This window comes from Ostrinia nubilalis, chromosome 17 (genome assembly GCF_963855985.1).
Source record: "Ostrinia nubilalis chromosome 17, ilOstNubi1.1, whole genome shotgun sequence".
Lineage (NCBI taxonomy): Eukaryota > Metazoa > Arthropoda > Insecta > Lepidoptera > Crambidae > Ostrinia > Ostrinia nubilalis.
Window position 1 is genome coordinate 10,032,856 of NC_087104.1, and position 17,564 is coordinate 10,050,419.

Below are 17,564 nucleotides of genomic sequence, written 5' to 3' on the forward strand. Positions count from 1 at the left end.
TTGCGACTCCAATGTATGAAGCGTTTGGTGTTAAAGGCGGTCAAGTTGTTACTTCAGCTTCAGCTGTATACAGGGTGGAATTTTGTAATGCCACCTGGAGGGAAAGTACAATTTTCTCAAAGAAAACATTCCTATATTTTTCTAAAGAAATAGAACTGCATTCAAAGATTTCCAAAAATTTGCTTGCCACACCTGGGAATCGAACCAACTAAAATGTGTTAAAAATTACACTCTGTATTTTTATTACATCGATCGTTAGGGTTACTTAACGCTGAAATCTCTCTAACAAACTTGATAAATGAACTGAAAGGAAAACCATGAAATCTTAAATTACTTTAATTATGTTACCAAAAATTTATTGTATGCTATGGTAGTGAATTTTCGAAAAAATTTCGAAGATATTTGAATGCAGTTCTCTTTCTTTAAAAAAAATAAAGGAACGTTTTCTTTCAGTAAAATTTTCTATCTATAGTATTAACAGTACTTTCCCTCCAGGTGGCATTACAAAATTCCACCCTGTGTACTGTACTCAGTTCAGCAAGTACTAGTACTTTTCTGTAGTACAGCGAAGGTTGAAATGGTCATTTCTCCTTGTTTTAAAAATCAAAAGTGAAGTATTTCATCGTTTTTACTTTGATCGCATTAAAGTCCCGTCGTTAAAGAGTTAACCCCTCGTTCTCACTACACTCAGGCAAAGGAGTGCTCCAAATCCTTTTTAACCTGCGGATTAAGAGGAGTGCCACTACGGGAGGGACTACGGGACCGCCCCAAACGTGTCATCCGACCCATCGGGCGGCTCAAGGCAAAACAACGGAAGAGTAACGGTTGAGGCAGCTCAGACGAGCGACATTATGTTAGCGAATTTCTTCTGTGGGCGACTACCGACGACTTGTCTCCGACTCGCGCCTTTCGCTGTCATGACATGAAGTGTTGACACTCTATACCAGTGTTTTTCAACCTGTGGGTCGCGACCCCCTGGGTCGTAAAAACTACCTCAGTAAAAAAATCAGTAAAGTTTTAAAGCTAGATTTATCCGAAATCTGATTATGCAAATGCATAAATGTTGTATAGATTGAAGAATTCGGTCCCTACAACATCTTCGTAAAAGGCATGAAAAAAAGCGAACGGTCGGGGGGTCGCAAAAAATTTTTTCATGCTAGGGGGGTCGCGTCATGAAAAAGGTTGAAAAACACTGCTCTATACCGATCGTCGCCGACTTAAGTCGCAAGCAGCCGCACACAACAGTGACTGAGTTTCTTGCGCTGCTTCTTCTCAGCACTGGCCCATTTATTGTCCCGAAGCAGTGGTAGGGTTAATACTGGGACGTGTAAAAGTGCTATTTAAAAGCCTATTTGCAAAAATAAATGAGTTTTATCAGTTTTTTTTTATGATATACTGTCGCTCGTCTGTGAGCTCTCTAAGCTTTGCACATTTTATGTAGGTACAGGCACATCAAACTATACATTTTCGTTGCAATATTGCCCGTATTACGATGATAGAGTATTTACGTTGACTAGAACTGATAGTGTAGTGTTTACAGGTCTTGTTCACAAATGTTCAAGTGGTAATGTTAAAGGTTTAAATTACAACTGTCCTTGTAAATGCTCTCCTACTATGACCTCTTCAGATTTATGTATTATGTCTATGGCTCCTCTTACACCTTGATGACAAGGACCCTTCTTCACTAGCTACATTATTTCAGTGAGAGGTAGGCACTTAGGTATAAAAAGTCTCCAACCCGTTTCTAGCGCTGTTAATAGAAAAGTTACTTAATGTTCCTGCAGTGGAGACTAAATGACTTGATAACGATAGAATGATGAAGTCTAGAAAGATTAAAAGATTCTGAAAAAAGTATGATTTGACCGACGTCTGTCGTGAAGTAAAAAAAGCCTCAACTTGTTACGACCTACATGATAAGATTCAAATTAAGATGGAATGAAAGATTTTCTCTTTTCAAAGTTACCAGGAGATGAGCTAGATTAAATTGGCCTTTTCTATCAGGGAGGATCTAACATTAACTTCTGAGGATTTTCAAGAACTTTGCAAGTGACAAAGTGCGGGCGGCGATGGATCTAAGCTGCCTGACTAAACGGTACTCGATAGGGATGGGCCACTTATTTCAAAAAGATTACTCAAATACCTTTTGAACGATACTTTTAATGTATTTACATGAATATTCGTATGTCGTTTGTTTTTAACAACATGTGTGTCATATCACAATGCACATTATATCCAAAAAAAAGTACTTTTACGTGCCTAGGCTACTAACTATTTAGTAACCTTACACCTCTAGCGTAAACGCGCTTCAATTCGTAATTATTTAATCATGATAAAACCGTAATTTATAGGGAAACGGGATATTTTTACAAGAGTGTTAAAGTACTTGTAGTTTATTCTAAAAGCAACTTTCAAATGTCATCTTTCTATTCTCTATTCATTTTATTTCATTTCTTACTAAGTTAAAAAAATAATTGAATGGGTACATCCCTATTCACTACCGCGAATTAAAAGATCTTCAGACTTGTTCACTTACTTAAACGAAAAAAGAAAACTGTCCGAGAGCTTAACTTGTAGAGGGCTTACCTCTTTAGTATTAATAAAATAATTTTACATAATTATGGATTTTAATTTCCGGCCGCTACAAACTGTGCGATGTGGAAGTCATCGGGGGAGGCCTATGTTCAGCAGTGGACGTCCTGTGGCTGAAATGATGATGATGATGATTTTAATTTCAATGGTTTAAAAAACAATAACTGCGGAAAGTAATTATAAATTACTTATGAGATGCTCGTTTAATCAATAGTGACTGAGTTTCTTGCGCTGCTTCTTCTCAGCACTGGCCCATTTATTGTCCCAAAGCAGTGGTAGGGTTAATACTGGGACGTGTAAAAGTGCTTTTTAAAAGCCTATTTGCAAATAAATTTGTTTTTATGGAGCTTGCGTAGCAGTGCACATCTATTTTTGACTATAGATTAATAACTTTAGTTCACAGTCACCGTGCTTTAAAGGTCTTCCATCTCACATGACATTGACAGTTCCAAGCATTCGCTATTCTATTTCCCGCTTGAATGTGTTAACCACTCCGCCGCCGGGACCGCACAAAAGGTTCATAAGCAGCCATTGATTAAAACGTCATTCCTGCAAGCCAGGAGACGGCTGACATGCATGATAATGGCGGCTAATCGGAACTACTTCATGGAAACCGTTTGTGGTATGCGGAGTTAATTTCTGATCAGTAGGTTTTGATGTGGTGTAGTGAGCGAGTGTTTGGTGAGGAAGGTGAACCTTTATTGCAGTTTTGGCTATCAAATTATATGTCATTTTGGCCTTTAGTATGGATAGCTAAGGAAGCAAATAACAATTCGTCAAAGTGATCCTAGTGATCGATTTGATCCTAGAATTCCACAAAAAGCGTCTATATGCTGATAACTTAAAATTAATCTCCTTTTTATCCTGCTGTCTGAGTTCTGACTAGTTTGGTGAGGAAGGTGAACCTTTATTGCAGTTTTGGCTATCAAATTATATGTCATTTTTGCCTTTAGTATGGATAGCTAAGGAAGCAAATAACAATTCGTCAAAGTGATCCTAGTGATCGATTTGATCCTAGAATTCCACAAAAAGCGTCTATATGCTGATAACTATAAATTAATCTCCTTTTTATATTATATTTTATTATGGCAGATTTTGAATTTTATTGAAGACGATAGTTTTGGAGTGCATAGTGGTAGAGCAAGCTAAAAAGCTCACAAGTAAAGAACTTGACTTTGAATCTACTCGAGTCTGAACTATTTTCTATTCTCTTAATGCTTCGCTTAATAATTATTCAAATACTGTAATTTTCATAATACGTTCTGATTCATTGAGCCACAAGCCACATCGATTATTGCCCATGCATTATGTATAAAGTCTGCCTTCGTACGCAGGCACACGTCAGTCGCCTTTGCATAATCACAGGTCGAGTGCCTAGGGGTTAACAGTTCATTCATACATTCACTCACTCGTGTATTCCAGAATATTCTAGATTCGAATTTAAATATTTTATTTAAACAAGACTGAATTCCATTTAAATATATTCAAACGATTTTCACGCGTACGAAGTCGAGGGCACAGTTAGTATTAAAACTCTATTATAATTATATCTGATGAGCAATAATAATAAGTAGATAAGTATGGCAGCTTAGACTATCTTATGAAACGCCAAAATGAACCAAAACCTAGTATAACATTTTTCAATTCATGAAGTTACACGTGCCTCTATCCTCCCCTCTATACCAATAATATAACTGCTTAAATTTGAATAGATAAGAAAATAATAACAAACAAACTGAAAAAACCCTTGAAAACTTCCACATTTTCATTGCTGGAACGAATATTTTCACGCATTTAGTAGCTCCGTCAAACTACCTGAAAATTCGTTCGCCACGAGTAATCTATTCGTTTCAGACTCAAAACGTTGAAATGGTTTAACGTGTAAATATGTAAGCTACCTTGTGAAAAACATATTTGAGGGTCCGTCCGTTTCTACCAAATGACGTCCACTGCTGGACAAAGGCCTCCCCCAAGAGTATCTTAGCAAAATATGTCCACTTATTAACATAGCGTAGCCCCTTGTTCGCACTGCAAACACGTTGAGCTAACTCAAAATTGCGCCACGGCACGCTAAGATTTTTAAAACTTCGAACTGAGTTGGCGCAATTGCGCCTGTGTTCCCCATATCCTCGTGATATTTTTATTCTGTGGCAGTACGTCTAATTTTCCTCGTAAGCACAAGTCATTGACCCGTGAAAGCCTCTGAGTTCACGAGTTCAAATTTTTTTAGCGAAAATGTACTTTTCATTTTCCAAATTAAATGGCATCGCTTGCATTTCTACGTTTTGTTTTTTGCGTAAAATTATTTCAGCTAGTATACTTTGATATTTTTAAGTTATTGAAACATTGTAATATTTCATAAGAAAATGGACAAAATGATGAAAAGTGTTTTCCGTTAAGGTTGATATACTTAGGCTGAGTTGCACCACCTAACTTTGATGAGGACGTCAAAAAACTGTTAAACTCCATACAAAAAACGCCAGTTATCCTTACAGTTACGATCAAAGTAAGGTGGTGCAACTCAGCCTTAAAGATACTACGTTTTTCGATGGGTGGTGTGGTGAGATGAACACTTTGAATGGGACTTAACGTATTTTTGCCCCCGGCGGAATTTTACCCACCAATATTAGCTATCATTGTAGCCCAATACATGAACCAGGACAGGCACCTTTCTAATTTTACACTATGTATTTTCAACTCAATTCAGGTTATATACGACGTCTAGACGATAGTTAATGTCTATATTAGTTAGGTTGGAAGATAAAACGGACGGGAGAGTTCCATGTCCTTATAAATTACAGAATGTCTGGATTTAGTAGATATTTCATGCAAATCCACGTTTCACTTTCACTGAGATTTAGCAGTTTGAGTTATTAGGATCGCATAGTTTTGAGAGTCGTAATAAAATATGAATATTTTGAACTGGCTGCTTGCATTTTACGTTTGATAATTAAAAGTAATTAAGTTTTTAAGACAAAGCCTCTTTGATTTAGTAGTATGAGAGTGAGATTTGCTCGTGGAGGCACGTTCGTTCGTTCGTTCGTTCGAACGCAATAAAATACGAGGGTTTTGAAGTGGCTGCTTGCATTTTGCGTTTGATAATTAAAAGTAATTAAGTTTTTAAGACAATGCCTCTTTGATTTAGTAGTATGACAGTGAGATTTGCTCGCGGAGGCACAGTCAGCGTCAAATATGTAGTTCGTGACACCGAAAGTAGCCAAAGAGTTCGCAACACGTCTTTGTCTTTGACATAAGGTTCTTCTGTCAACTTTTTGACCACTTGAGACAGGCCCGGCCGACTTTGTAGGCAGCGCCGTGGACTTTAATAGGTGGGCTGCTAAGTGTGTTCCCCGATCCAAAAAAAATTCTTATAAGGATTTTCTCAAACGACAACACTTAAGTCATTTGTCAGTTTGTCGGTGATTAATTTGTCACAAGTTTCAAAATATAAAAACGGCTATTCAAAGATTTTCGTGTTAATCTTTATCTATTGTGATAATAATGTTTTATCATCCTGTTGGAGATATTGTCTAGTGTGATTGTGAGATACAGACTCAGTAGTGCTCTAGTAGGTATTTAAGTTTGGAGACAGTGACTTTTTATCTAGTGTTTTAGTTTAAGTCACGAGACATCATATTTAATAAAGAGAATAATGTGTTTCTAATTGTTTTGAGTATCATTTTCTTCATCTTATTGACGGGCTTAGTTACCTCTGAAAAGTTTTTGCATTAATTAAAAATAATGGTAGAACATAAAATCAGTGACATAATATTATGTCATTGATTTTATGTCATGATAATAAGTTAGTACCAAAGTCACTCACTAGATGGCGTTAAGAAAAGTCCAGTTTTTTTTTAGGGAGTCGCCGTTCTTCTCGTCAGAGTAAATATATTCTTTGACTTGAGGTGTCACGAACTATTTGACGGTACATGATAGGTACAGCCCCTACTGGGTTCGAGTACAGATTTGATACGCATAAGTTTTAAAGTCAAGCTACTCGTATACTCGTAATAATTAATCAGATTTTTTTTTAAATGAAAGTTCCGTGCTTCTAGAGACACTTCAATCTACCAGTCCGAATTGATCCATGTCTGACGTCTATGACGGTAAATTACCTGTCTGACACCAGTGTCATGACTTTATTATTACTCAATCGATAGAAGGTAACAAGCTTTTCAAATTGCGTAAAACGAAGAAAGTTTTCGCTACTTTATGTCGTAATGTGGCTCCCCGCCGCCACTGTGTTTCTAATTTTACCTCTGGCTCTATATTTTACTTCTAACTCTGAAAGGGAAATTAAACAACAAGCAGCAAACACAGCGTCGGTAAGTTGTAATTAAAAAACTTAATAACTTATCTCACTAAGTAGCTCTAAGCTGCAACTCTCCCTGGACAACCGTAACTTTGCAATAAAAGAGCGAAATTGCAAACAGTTGTGCTTAAAGAATAGTAGGTAGGTAATTATCTTGGTAAATGAACGGCTCGCATTGAGGTGCTTAATTTTTAGTTATACCTTTTACACATGAAACAAAGAACAAAGAACTTTTTACTCATAGTCCGTTTTAAAAGTCCCTATACTTTTCTTCTCGTACCACTTGTCATGTTTAAAGTTAGGGTTGGTTTTGATTTCGTTAATGGATGTCGACATTTAAAAGATTTGTCTGTTAGATATTTTGTAACTTCGTGTATATGCTTAATGCCTTACAAATGTAATCGACCTTGCAAAGCCATTAAAAGGATCCTCGCCCTAATGTTTGATATTTTCTGTGTCTACGTTGGTAATAAACTTATCCTTATTATTTATTTTCTTACCCACAATATATCTCTCGACCATCTAGCAACCTTTAGTACCTCGAGGGAAAACTTCTACCCCATTAACTACTTCGAAGCCAAACCCAACAAATAAACCACAAACGAGAAGCCACAAAGCTCTAACAATTCTTTCGCCACTAGTCTTTAGAACAATTCACCTTTAACCATTCGATTTAGTTTAGACCGTCATTCACCTGGAAATTCAATTTGGCGCGGTTTCATGATTTCCGGGGATTTACCGCGACCGCAAATAAACAAACGATTTGCTTTAATTGCGAAGTAACTGCGGAACACGGGATAATCGCGGGTAGGACGAGAATCTGAATGAATTAGAGCAGTGATTTTAGTATGTTTAGTTTTTGTGATTTCAGCGTAAATTCATCTTTTCTCTTACTAAAACTTGTGTGTTTGTTGCGTTTAGTTAATTGTCATTCCTGCAGGCATAATCAAATGCATTCTATTTTACTTGTCATATCTAGCTATTCATACGTGTCTCATAAATTTCAGTAAACAACTCAATGAGATCAATTATAAATGATATGAAACAACAAACTTTTAGCTTTCCAAATTACTATCTTATCTTCAAACGCATCTAACAGTACCCTTTTCTTTTCCAGATGACCAAAAATGTGGGATACTAGTGTCAGTGCGAGTGCCAAAGTGTAGTGCCAATGTGAATCATGGGGTGTACGCCAAGCATGCTCTTGGACCACAAGAGCCGTCGCCGGGACAGCGCCGGTTCTCAGGAGGCTGCCTTGGCCAAGGTAGCCCCAACACCGGTGTGCAACAAGGCTGTCCAAGCAGCCAGGGCTCCCAGGGCGTCCCTGGAGTCTGATGGCTTCAGCGTCCAGCTGTCCAACAAGAAGGACAGCTATGTGTCGCAAATGGGCAACAATTTTGCGACGCAGCTGCACATTAAGAGGATATCGGGTAAGATTCTTTTGTCATTGGCGTATCTAGGGAAATTTTCGGAGTTCGGGTAGGGGATACAATTAATATCTTAAAGATACATATTCTATTTTTGAGATTTCTGGGGTGGGCACTAGACCATTCTGGAGTGGGTCCGAACCACACATCACAATGCACTCGCTGTTTTAGACCTTAATGACCTTAGGTTGTTCATAGGACTATTTTAATAGGGTGAAAATGAAACGATTTTTTCGTATAATACATACTCGTAGTATAATAATTTCGCCACGTGCTACGTACTGCTAGAATAAAATAATGTAGGGTTTAATTCACTATAATGAGTGGATTGAGCGGACATAATTGTATAGGTAAACTATTTGGTGAAAATAAAATACGTACATACTTGTACTTTTAACGAGGAGAGAGTGTTGAACTCTTTATTTCAATTACGTTACATTGTGTGGTACATCTTTTCGAAAAAGTTAAGAATTCTTAAGAAACGTCGCTCGGGTTTTTTACTGTCTTCGTTATTATTGCCTCTATTATCCGTAAAATATTGAATGTTATTGCCCATGTTTATCATTTTAACTAAATTTAAATAATTTTCCTTTTGGTTTTGTGATTTTTCATCTGTGTTCCGGCGGACTTTTTCTTTAGCTCGTAGCGCTGCATCGTCATTACCAGCTGCATTATCGCCTGCATTATCGTCTGCATTATCGTCGGCATTATCGGCTGCATTATCGTCTGCATTATCGCCTGCATTATCGTCTGCATTATCATCTGCATTATCACCTGCATTATCACCTGCATTATCGTCTGCATTATCGTCTGCATTATGGCCTGAATTATCGCCTGCATTATCGCCTGCATTATCGTCTGCATTATCATCTGCATTATCAGCTGCATTATCACCTGCATTATCAGCTGTTTCATTTCCGTCAACTGGAGCATCGCTCCCATCTACATTACTATTACTATTAGCAGTTTCGGTTTCGTCTGGTTTATGCATTTCCTCTTCACTAACAACCGGTGTAGCTTCTGTCTCTAATTCAGCAAATAAGAGCTTTTGATCTTCTAATGAATCTTCATCAAAAGCGCCAGGATTATTTTGTACTACATCCTGAACAATTTTTGTAACTATCCTTTCCATAGAAGCTTTTTGACATCTATAAGGTCTTTTATAAGGACAATATTGCAATCGTTTGAATGATGCAATGTTTTCTAATATTGTCTTTAGTTTATCAAGTTCTATTTCTTGAGGCATTTTATATTGTTGCCAGTTGTTTATGAAATATGATGAAGGAACTTTCTGTCGAGATTTGGTTGTTCGTCTTGCTGTTTTACTTATTACGAGGCACGCTGCGACACATATCTAAAAGAACATGGAAAAATGTAAGATCAAGTTATCTACGGCTATCAATCAGTTCGAAAAAATACGTTTGGCTCGTTTTACTACCACTTGAAGGGTTAAAGGGGCTAATTTTATAACCCTCTCGCTTGGAAAAGCCAACACCTGACCCAGCGATTGCCGTGTCGCGTCGGTTCGGCGCCGTTCGGTGACGTCTGGCGCCGCGCCGCCGGCCCCTGGCATCGCAACGCACCGCATGTCAGATTGTAATTATAAAAATACGAAAGTAACTTTATCTGTGATATATTTTCGCGTCAATTTTGGTGGAGAGAAACCGTATCTGTGGTCTAGTGAGACCTAGAGGACCCGGGTAAAATTTTTAGGGGGGCCAAATTGTCACTAAGATAACACCAATGTCAACTCTAGGGGTTTAAGCCTTAGTGGGGGCAATAAAATTGTCATCAATAGAACACCAATGTCTACTTCTGTTTTGTCCTAAATTACCATAAAACATCTTTGATGTCTTGATAATAAACCTCTATCAGGTATTAAATTTTGTTTGTCAGATCTTATTCTTACAACTCGACGCAGCGCTACGCGACGCTACGTGATTTTGTCGTAGCATGAATTTGGTGTGACGCTTTCATACAATTTGGCTTCATAAGCCATGTTCATATTTTGTTCATTGACAGGTTTTCTATTATATTCGGAGTGAAGCTTAAGAAAAATAATCCCAATTAAATTGAAATAATACTCACAAATATCAGGTTTAATTTCATCTTGCTGCCTTCGTATTCCGACAGTTCTTGAAAGAGGTATGGTTAATTGGAATTTACGCGAATAGCTAACACGTTTCGTAATTAATGTCTCTTGTAATTTAAAATTACGGCTATAATTTGGATGTAAGCGTGAAATCCTTTCTTAAAGGTACCTACCTCAGAACATTAGACCATTTCTAAGCGCTCCGGCCATACATTTTTCTATATCTTTATGTGATGAATTCTTTGGAAAGTAAGTTTCATCAACAATATCTACTAATAGGTACAGTCTTCCAAAAACCTCTACTTATTTACTTAATACCCTACTTAGAATTCCGCCGTCGCACGAGTCACTATTTCACCTTTAAAGACAAGTGCGAATTTAAGTGAGTTGCTCCGCAGACTCGCTAAGCGCTTGGAAGCTTCTCCAGCAATTAATGAACATGCCTTGATTACCCTGGCTAATTCGCTTCTAGTCTCAATAGGATTAACACCTTAGAAGTTTAAAATTAAAAAATACATTCCCAAAAAGTCGACAGTATTGAAGAAATTACTCGTAATTTTTTAAGCCGCGAATTAGGTACTTTAGTGCCATATTTAATTTATTTGTCTATCAAAACTATCTATGTGTATTTTAACCCTTAACCAGGCTCAAAAAAGTCATTAGTTTTCAACCGTAATCTTCACAGCATAAAGTTCAGATTGATGTGAGCTCTAATTAACCAAGGCCTGGTTAAGGGTTAAAAAAATGTAACTTACGTTTGATCGTCTAAAACCGGTGTAACTCTTTATAACACAGTGTTGTATAGCAATAATCTATGAGCTTCGAAATTGCCTAGACAATTACAAAAGGCGTAGGCATTGATGGATCAAACAAAAGGGTGAATGTACTTCGGTTGGCTGAGATTATCCCAGTTCTGCAAAATATAGGAAGGATTTGTTATTCAAGTTATTTAGAAAGGTCTAATATTTAGAATCTGATGTACATTTTCCATATTTGTAGCTTGCATGAATCATCTATCTAAATCTTTGCCAAAAATTGAGATTATAGCGAACTTGTGTTAATTTAGAGACTATTAAATTATTTAAAATAAAATAAGATAAATTAAGCACTTTCTAAGACACAATTTAGTAAATATTTTTTACATGAATTACACTCTGAAATCAATTTGTCACCTCTTTCACTGAAGATGCGTGTAATAATTGTGTAAGGCAAAGTTGCACTACTTAACTTTAACCGTAACTATAACGATAAAAGGTGCTTTTTGTATGTAGTTTGACAGACTTTTGATGTTTGTTAAAGTTAAAGTAAAATGCTGCAACCCAGCCTAAATGTAACAAATGTGTATTTTGTTACAAATTCACGCAACGTATAAACTTTTGCAAGCGTAGCAATTAATTTAGACTCCCCCGTAACAAAGCCATGGGATTACCTTGCCAATCACCTGTATGGGGTAACCGCCCCATGTTTTATTTATATCACGTGACGCCTGGAGTCATGATATAGCGTTCTTGTGTGGGGTGTCAGAGGCGTGCGTTGCATGCATCCTAGGCAATTAAAGCAGGCGACAAATTTTTGAATTAAGTATTGGCACATTGTCAATAATAATAATCATAGGCTGGAACTTTAGTAAGTACCTACTTCCTTACCTGGGTATACAGGGTGGAATTTTGTAATGCCACCTGGGGGAAAGTACTCTTAATATTGTAGATAGAAAATTTTTCTCAAAGAAAACATTCCTTTATTTTTGAAAAGAAATAGAACTGCATTCAAAGATTTCCGAAAATTTTTCGAAAATTTACCACCATACTACCTATACAATTTTCGGTAAATAATTACAATTATTTAAGATTTCATGGTTTTCCTTTCATTTGATTTATCAAGTTTCTTAGAGAGATTTTATACTTATACTTAACCCTAACGATTGATGCAATAAAATACAGGGTGTAATTTTTAACAGATTTGAAATGGTTCCATTCTCGGGTCTGGCAAGCAAATTTTTGGAAATCTTTGAATACAGTTCTGTTTCTTTTCAAAAATAAAGGAAAGTTTTCTTTGAGTAAAATGTTCTATCTACCGTATTAAGAGTACCTTCCCTCCAGGTGGCATTACAAAATTCTACCCTGTATGTATACTGCTTACCGGGGAATAGGTGTCAGACATTTTGAGACATCATAGACAATAATAGACATGGCTTGTAGGTTTTGCTTCGCACTTAAACAGACAATCGAAGTACTTTCAAATCTGTATTCTTCTGGGTATAAAAAGTGATTTCTTATCACTTTGTGTCCTATCTAAGAAACTCGAACTCCGACTTCCATTAGGTCCACATTAATGCTGCTAGCGTAGTAAAAACGCTTTTAAAAGCCTACTTGTAAAAATAAATGACTATTATTAGTTTTTATGAGGGACTCGATATAATTTTATCGTTTCACTATAGCGATCTTAAATCGATATAAATGCCACGCTAAGACCCGTTTCCACCAAGGTGGAGCGCGGAGCAGAGAAGTTTTTTCAGATTTCTTGGTTTCCTGAATAATGATTGGTTATTCAAAACATTTCACCGCTCAGCTCCGCCATAGTGGAAACCGGACTTTACTTACATTATTTTTGTCATGTTAGCCCTTCACTGCAGTATATTTTACTTGACAATATCCCTTTATTTATCAAAACAAACAGAATAATGGTTTCATTTTCACGTCCAATTAGCTCTCGGTTTGTATTTTAATCCGGGATCAAATGTATCAAACAGTTTCACAAACAGATAATTATTCAGTTGTATACAGGGTGTTAGGTAAATGGGTAAATGAGCCGACACTAGCCCATGTTAACATGGGCATATAAATGGTATGGTGAAGTCAGAAATTGATATCTTCATTTTAATTGTTTTAATTTTCATACAAATCGGATTTTATAAAATTTATTTTGTTAACATGGGCTAGTGTCGGCTCATATACCCATTTACCTAACACCTTGTATAAATTTTCAGTGGTTTCCACGTGGTTGGCTTGGTGATGTTGGTAAATAGGGAAATACGAGTATTTTCAGTAGGATATTGTTTAATTTAAAATGTTCAATAATACTCTTATTGTTGCGAACTAATTTTGATGTAAAATATAGGGCCGGTGTGTACGTGACAGGTAAATAAACCTGTGTTTTGAAATTTGTACTACAGTTTACCTTAACAAACATAAATGATGGAAAAAAACGTGTAAAAGTGCTATCTCAAAGCCTACTTACATAAATAAATGAGATTTTTTGTTTTATAAACACGTAAGATTAACCAAATTAAAATAATTACCAGCAAGCAAGAGACTAAATTCAAATGATATTAAAGCAATAAGTATGTCATTTTCCGAGTCGAATCAACATCGTATCAACGAGTTTGGTGATAATTTTGATCGTACTGTATTTGCTCATCCACATTATTCATTTTTAAAAGTTCCTCTGAAAATGTCCTTTGATTAGTCACTTTTTACTCTGAACAATCCCTAATGGCAAAAAATCCTGTGCTTGCTAATCAATGAGCTCCGGGACTTTTCGTTGGAAATCTGGCTTAATTAAAACTCCCCATCCGTCAATTTGGAGCGGCCACAGGACAAACAAAACAGACAGTTCTTTTAGTGTAAAAATGTCTCTACATTAACGAACATCTATCCCTAAATTCAAATTTCCAAAGAACTTTACATAATATGTAGTGATACTTACTGAAAGTTCTTGCAAAAGTCATATACTTAAGTTGACTAGTATAATAGTTATTTAATATTGACCAATTTTACAGTGCAATTTTCTTCTAACTTCACAGCTGTAAACACCCATGTAGTACACTAAAATATCACTTGGCTCCATTTCACGATCATGAGATTGTGCAAAGTCCCTTAGTGATAGAAGAATGTAATAAATTAGATGTGACTTGACCGATTAACAAATAATAACTTTTTTAGAATGATTAGTTATTTGCATTGCAACTTTGTCTAGTAGGTTTTAGTCTTCTGAAATTTCTTAATTAACAAAAACTCTACCACGTCTGTTTATACAGGGTGACTGGAAATTAGAGTCGTGCCGTTAAGGGGAGGTAGTCTGACAAATATCAGAAATATCTTGGAAAGGGTTAAATAAGGACGGTAGGTCTCATAGTGATATCTGTCAGAATAACCCTAGATACCTCTAATTAAAACTATCAAGCTTTGCATACGCTCTTCGAGAGGTTAAAAAAACAACTAATTTAGAAATAGCGCTTGTGACCTATTATGCCTACGGCTACGCCTGGCTAAATTATGGGATTATCCTATGGGGCAATAGCACCGACGCTCCCTCACTATTCATCAAACAAAAAAAAACTAATCCGTATATTAGCCAATATTAAGCCCAGAGACAGTTGTAAGCCTTACTTTCAAAAGTACAAAATATTGCCCTTGCCTTGTGTTTATATTTTAAATATTTGTAATTTTGTCCGTTCCCACTTTGAGTTTTTTACAAAACGTGAAGAATCATGTCCACAATACCATTTAAGAAATAAAAATAAGTTAATGATACCAACCATCCGCCTAAATTTATCCTCTTCAAGTACTTATAATATGGCCATAAAGATTTATAATAAATTGCCCAATTATCTATTGAAAGAAAATAATGATAACAAATTCTCAAAAGAACTAAAAGAGCTTTTAAGTACAAAATGTTATTACACTATAAAAGAATATCTAGATGATAAAATAAGATGAGTCTATTAATCTAATAATTAAAAAAGCCTCCTCTCTTATATTTTATATTTTAAACTAGCTTTCCGCCCGCGGCTTCGCCCGCGTGGAATTTTGTCTGTCACAGAAAAACTTTATCGCGCGCGTCCCTGTTTCAAAAACCGGGATAAAAACTATCCTATGTTCTTTCCCGGGACTCAAACTATCTCTATGCCAAATTTCATCAAAATCGGTTGCGAGGTTTAAGCGGGAAAGCGTAACAGACAGACAGACAGACAGACAGACAGACAGACAGACAGACAGAGTTACTTTCGCATTTATAATATTATATAGTTGGGATTGCAGCGCCCAACAGGGTCCATAATTAACTGTATTATCACACTGTAACACCTATATTACCTACTATGTATTATGGAAGCAATAAACATATTGAGTATTGAGTATTGAGTATTGAGTATTGAGTATTGAGTATTGAGTATAGGGTGACTGGTAATAAGTAATTACTGTATACATACAGTACGCTCATATGAAATCCATATTCGCCATGGGCTGGCTTTTCTCTTCACGCTATATCCCATATGCCAATCGTCACACTCGCACTGCGATGTACGATCCGCTGTAAATTTACATTGAAAGATTGCCGACTGCGAACAATAGTCTGCCAGACTGATTACCCGACTCAAACTAATTGGCCGACTCGTTGGCCAACTCGTCTTGCAACTCGATTACAGATTTGGCAGGTACAATAGCTTTAAATTAATTAATTGTCAAGTTTTCAACGTTTAATATTTGGGTACGAGAACAATTAATCAATTGTTGAAGGCTTCTTTGATTTTCTACTTATAATGCTGGGCAATTTATTTTAGGAAACATGAATGGGTACTTGATATGCAAAACAAAGATATAAGTAAAGGAAGTAGGAAGGGTCAATGTTACAATTGGTAAAATATTATTGAATCTAAGGCTCATTTGCACCACCTTATTTTATTAACCGTAACTATAACGATTACCGGCGTTATTTGTATGGAGTTTGAAAGATTTTTGACGTTTGTTGAAGTTAAAGTAAGATGGTGCAACCCAGCCTTACGCCCGTATTCACAAACGATTCTTGCTTAAGTGAAGCAGCAAATCGAACGCACTGCGTTGAATAGAACTCTGTGATGTGATTGGTTCGTGTGTCACCCAGTGCGTCCACGCGCACTGTAAGACCTCATAGTAATGTTTGTGAATACTTTATGGTCTAACACTTTTACTGAAAATCAAAAGTAACTCTATTCGCCTTTTGACAGCTTTTTTGATAGAGCTTTGTGACAGACCGATATCTATCCGCGCGGGCAAAGCCGCCATGGAATTAAGCTAGTTTTCTAAATCAAATTCGTCACCTATAAAGAATTAAGAAATCATCCACTTCGTAACATTCTTTATTTCTTTATTTCGTAATCTTTTCAACCTGGAATTTCGACATTAGCAAGAAAAATAATAGAAATTCCAAACTCAATTTTCGTTGAATGTTTATTTAGTACTCGCTTTGGTATTTTAACGATGACGTAATAAATTGGAATACGTTGAGCCTTTGATCTAACACTAGGCTTGTTGACGCGACTTCGTGTCAGGTTAATTTTAATGTTTTTCTTATTATTTTAAACCTTCTTCCATCTTAATATTACCTTTGTCTGCTTCCAAGAGGAATATTGAAAACATTTCTAGAGAAAGTGAGTTTTTAACAGAAAAGCAGGATAACGATGACAAGTCAAACGTGATTGTTATTTATTACTAGCGGCCGCACGCGACTTCATAGGTATGACCCCGTTTTGCCCTCTTTGGGGTTGAATTTTGCAAATCTCGCCGTAAAAACCATCCTTGGACTTCAACGATCATTCAAAAAGAATTGGTAAAATTGGTCCTAGCGTTGTTGTGTTGCGCTTACCAACATATTTTGCGATTAATTTTTATTATTACAGATTTAAATATTACACGGGCAAATAACATAGTACCTAGGCTATATCTAGGTACAGATATCGATTGTGTCAATATAACCACAGAATAATAATAAGTACTACGTACAGAAGTTTTACTTCCCGAAGGTATTTAAAAAAAAAAATGCTCAATGTCATTAACAATATGGTGTAATTTAGCCTGTCTCAAGAGTCAAGCACCATTTTGTTGACAAACGTCAGTGATCGGCACTGCGCCGAAGCTATAGGGCTGACTTCGGTAAAATGATGTGACGTGAGGTGCCAAACTGCGGAAAATGGCGGAGGAAATACATGATTTAGCATGAATTATCATAAATTATATTAACTACTTATTTACCTCCCAGTGTCTTGAGGCAACTTAAAAAAGTACATTCTGTGTTTTTATTATTATTTAGGCAGTTAAATACTGCACAGTATTTAGTACACCATTTTCTTTATTTTCTTCCATCATACACAAGAATACGCGTGCGTGAG

At 36.3% G+C, this 17,564-nt stretch overlaps 1 protein-coding gene across 1 annotated transcript in view; it reads left to right on the forward strand.

Annotated features, from left to right (window-relative positions):
- Window positions 1-17,564, forward strand: part of LOC135080246 (uncharacterized) — a 241,271-nt gene that overhangs the window by 65,571 nt on the left and 158,136 nt on the right. The window contains exon 3 of the mRNA XM_063974930.1: window positions 8,019-8,331. Within this exon, the coding sequence (XP_063831000.1) occupies window positions 8,082-8,331 (250 nt within the window). The 5' untranslated portion in view covers window positions 8,019-8,081. The remainder of the gene's footprint in view (window positions 1-8,018; window positions 8,332-17,564) is intronic.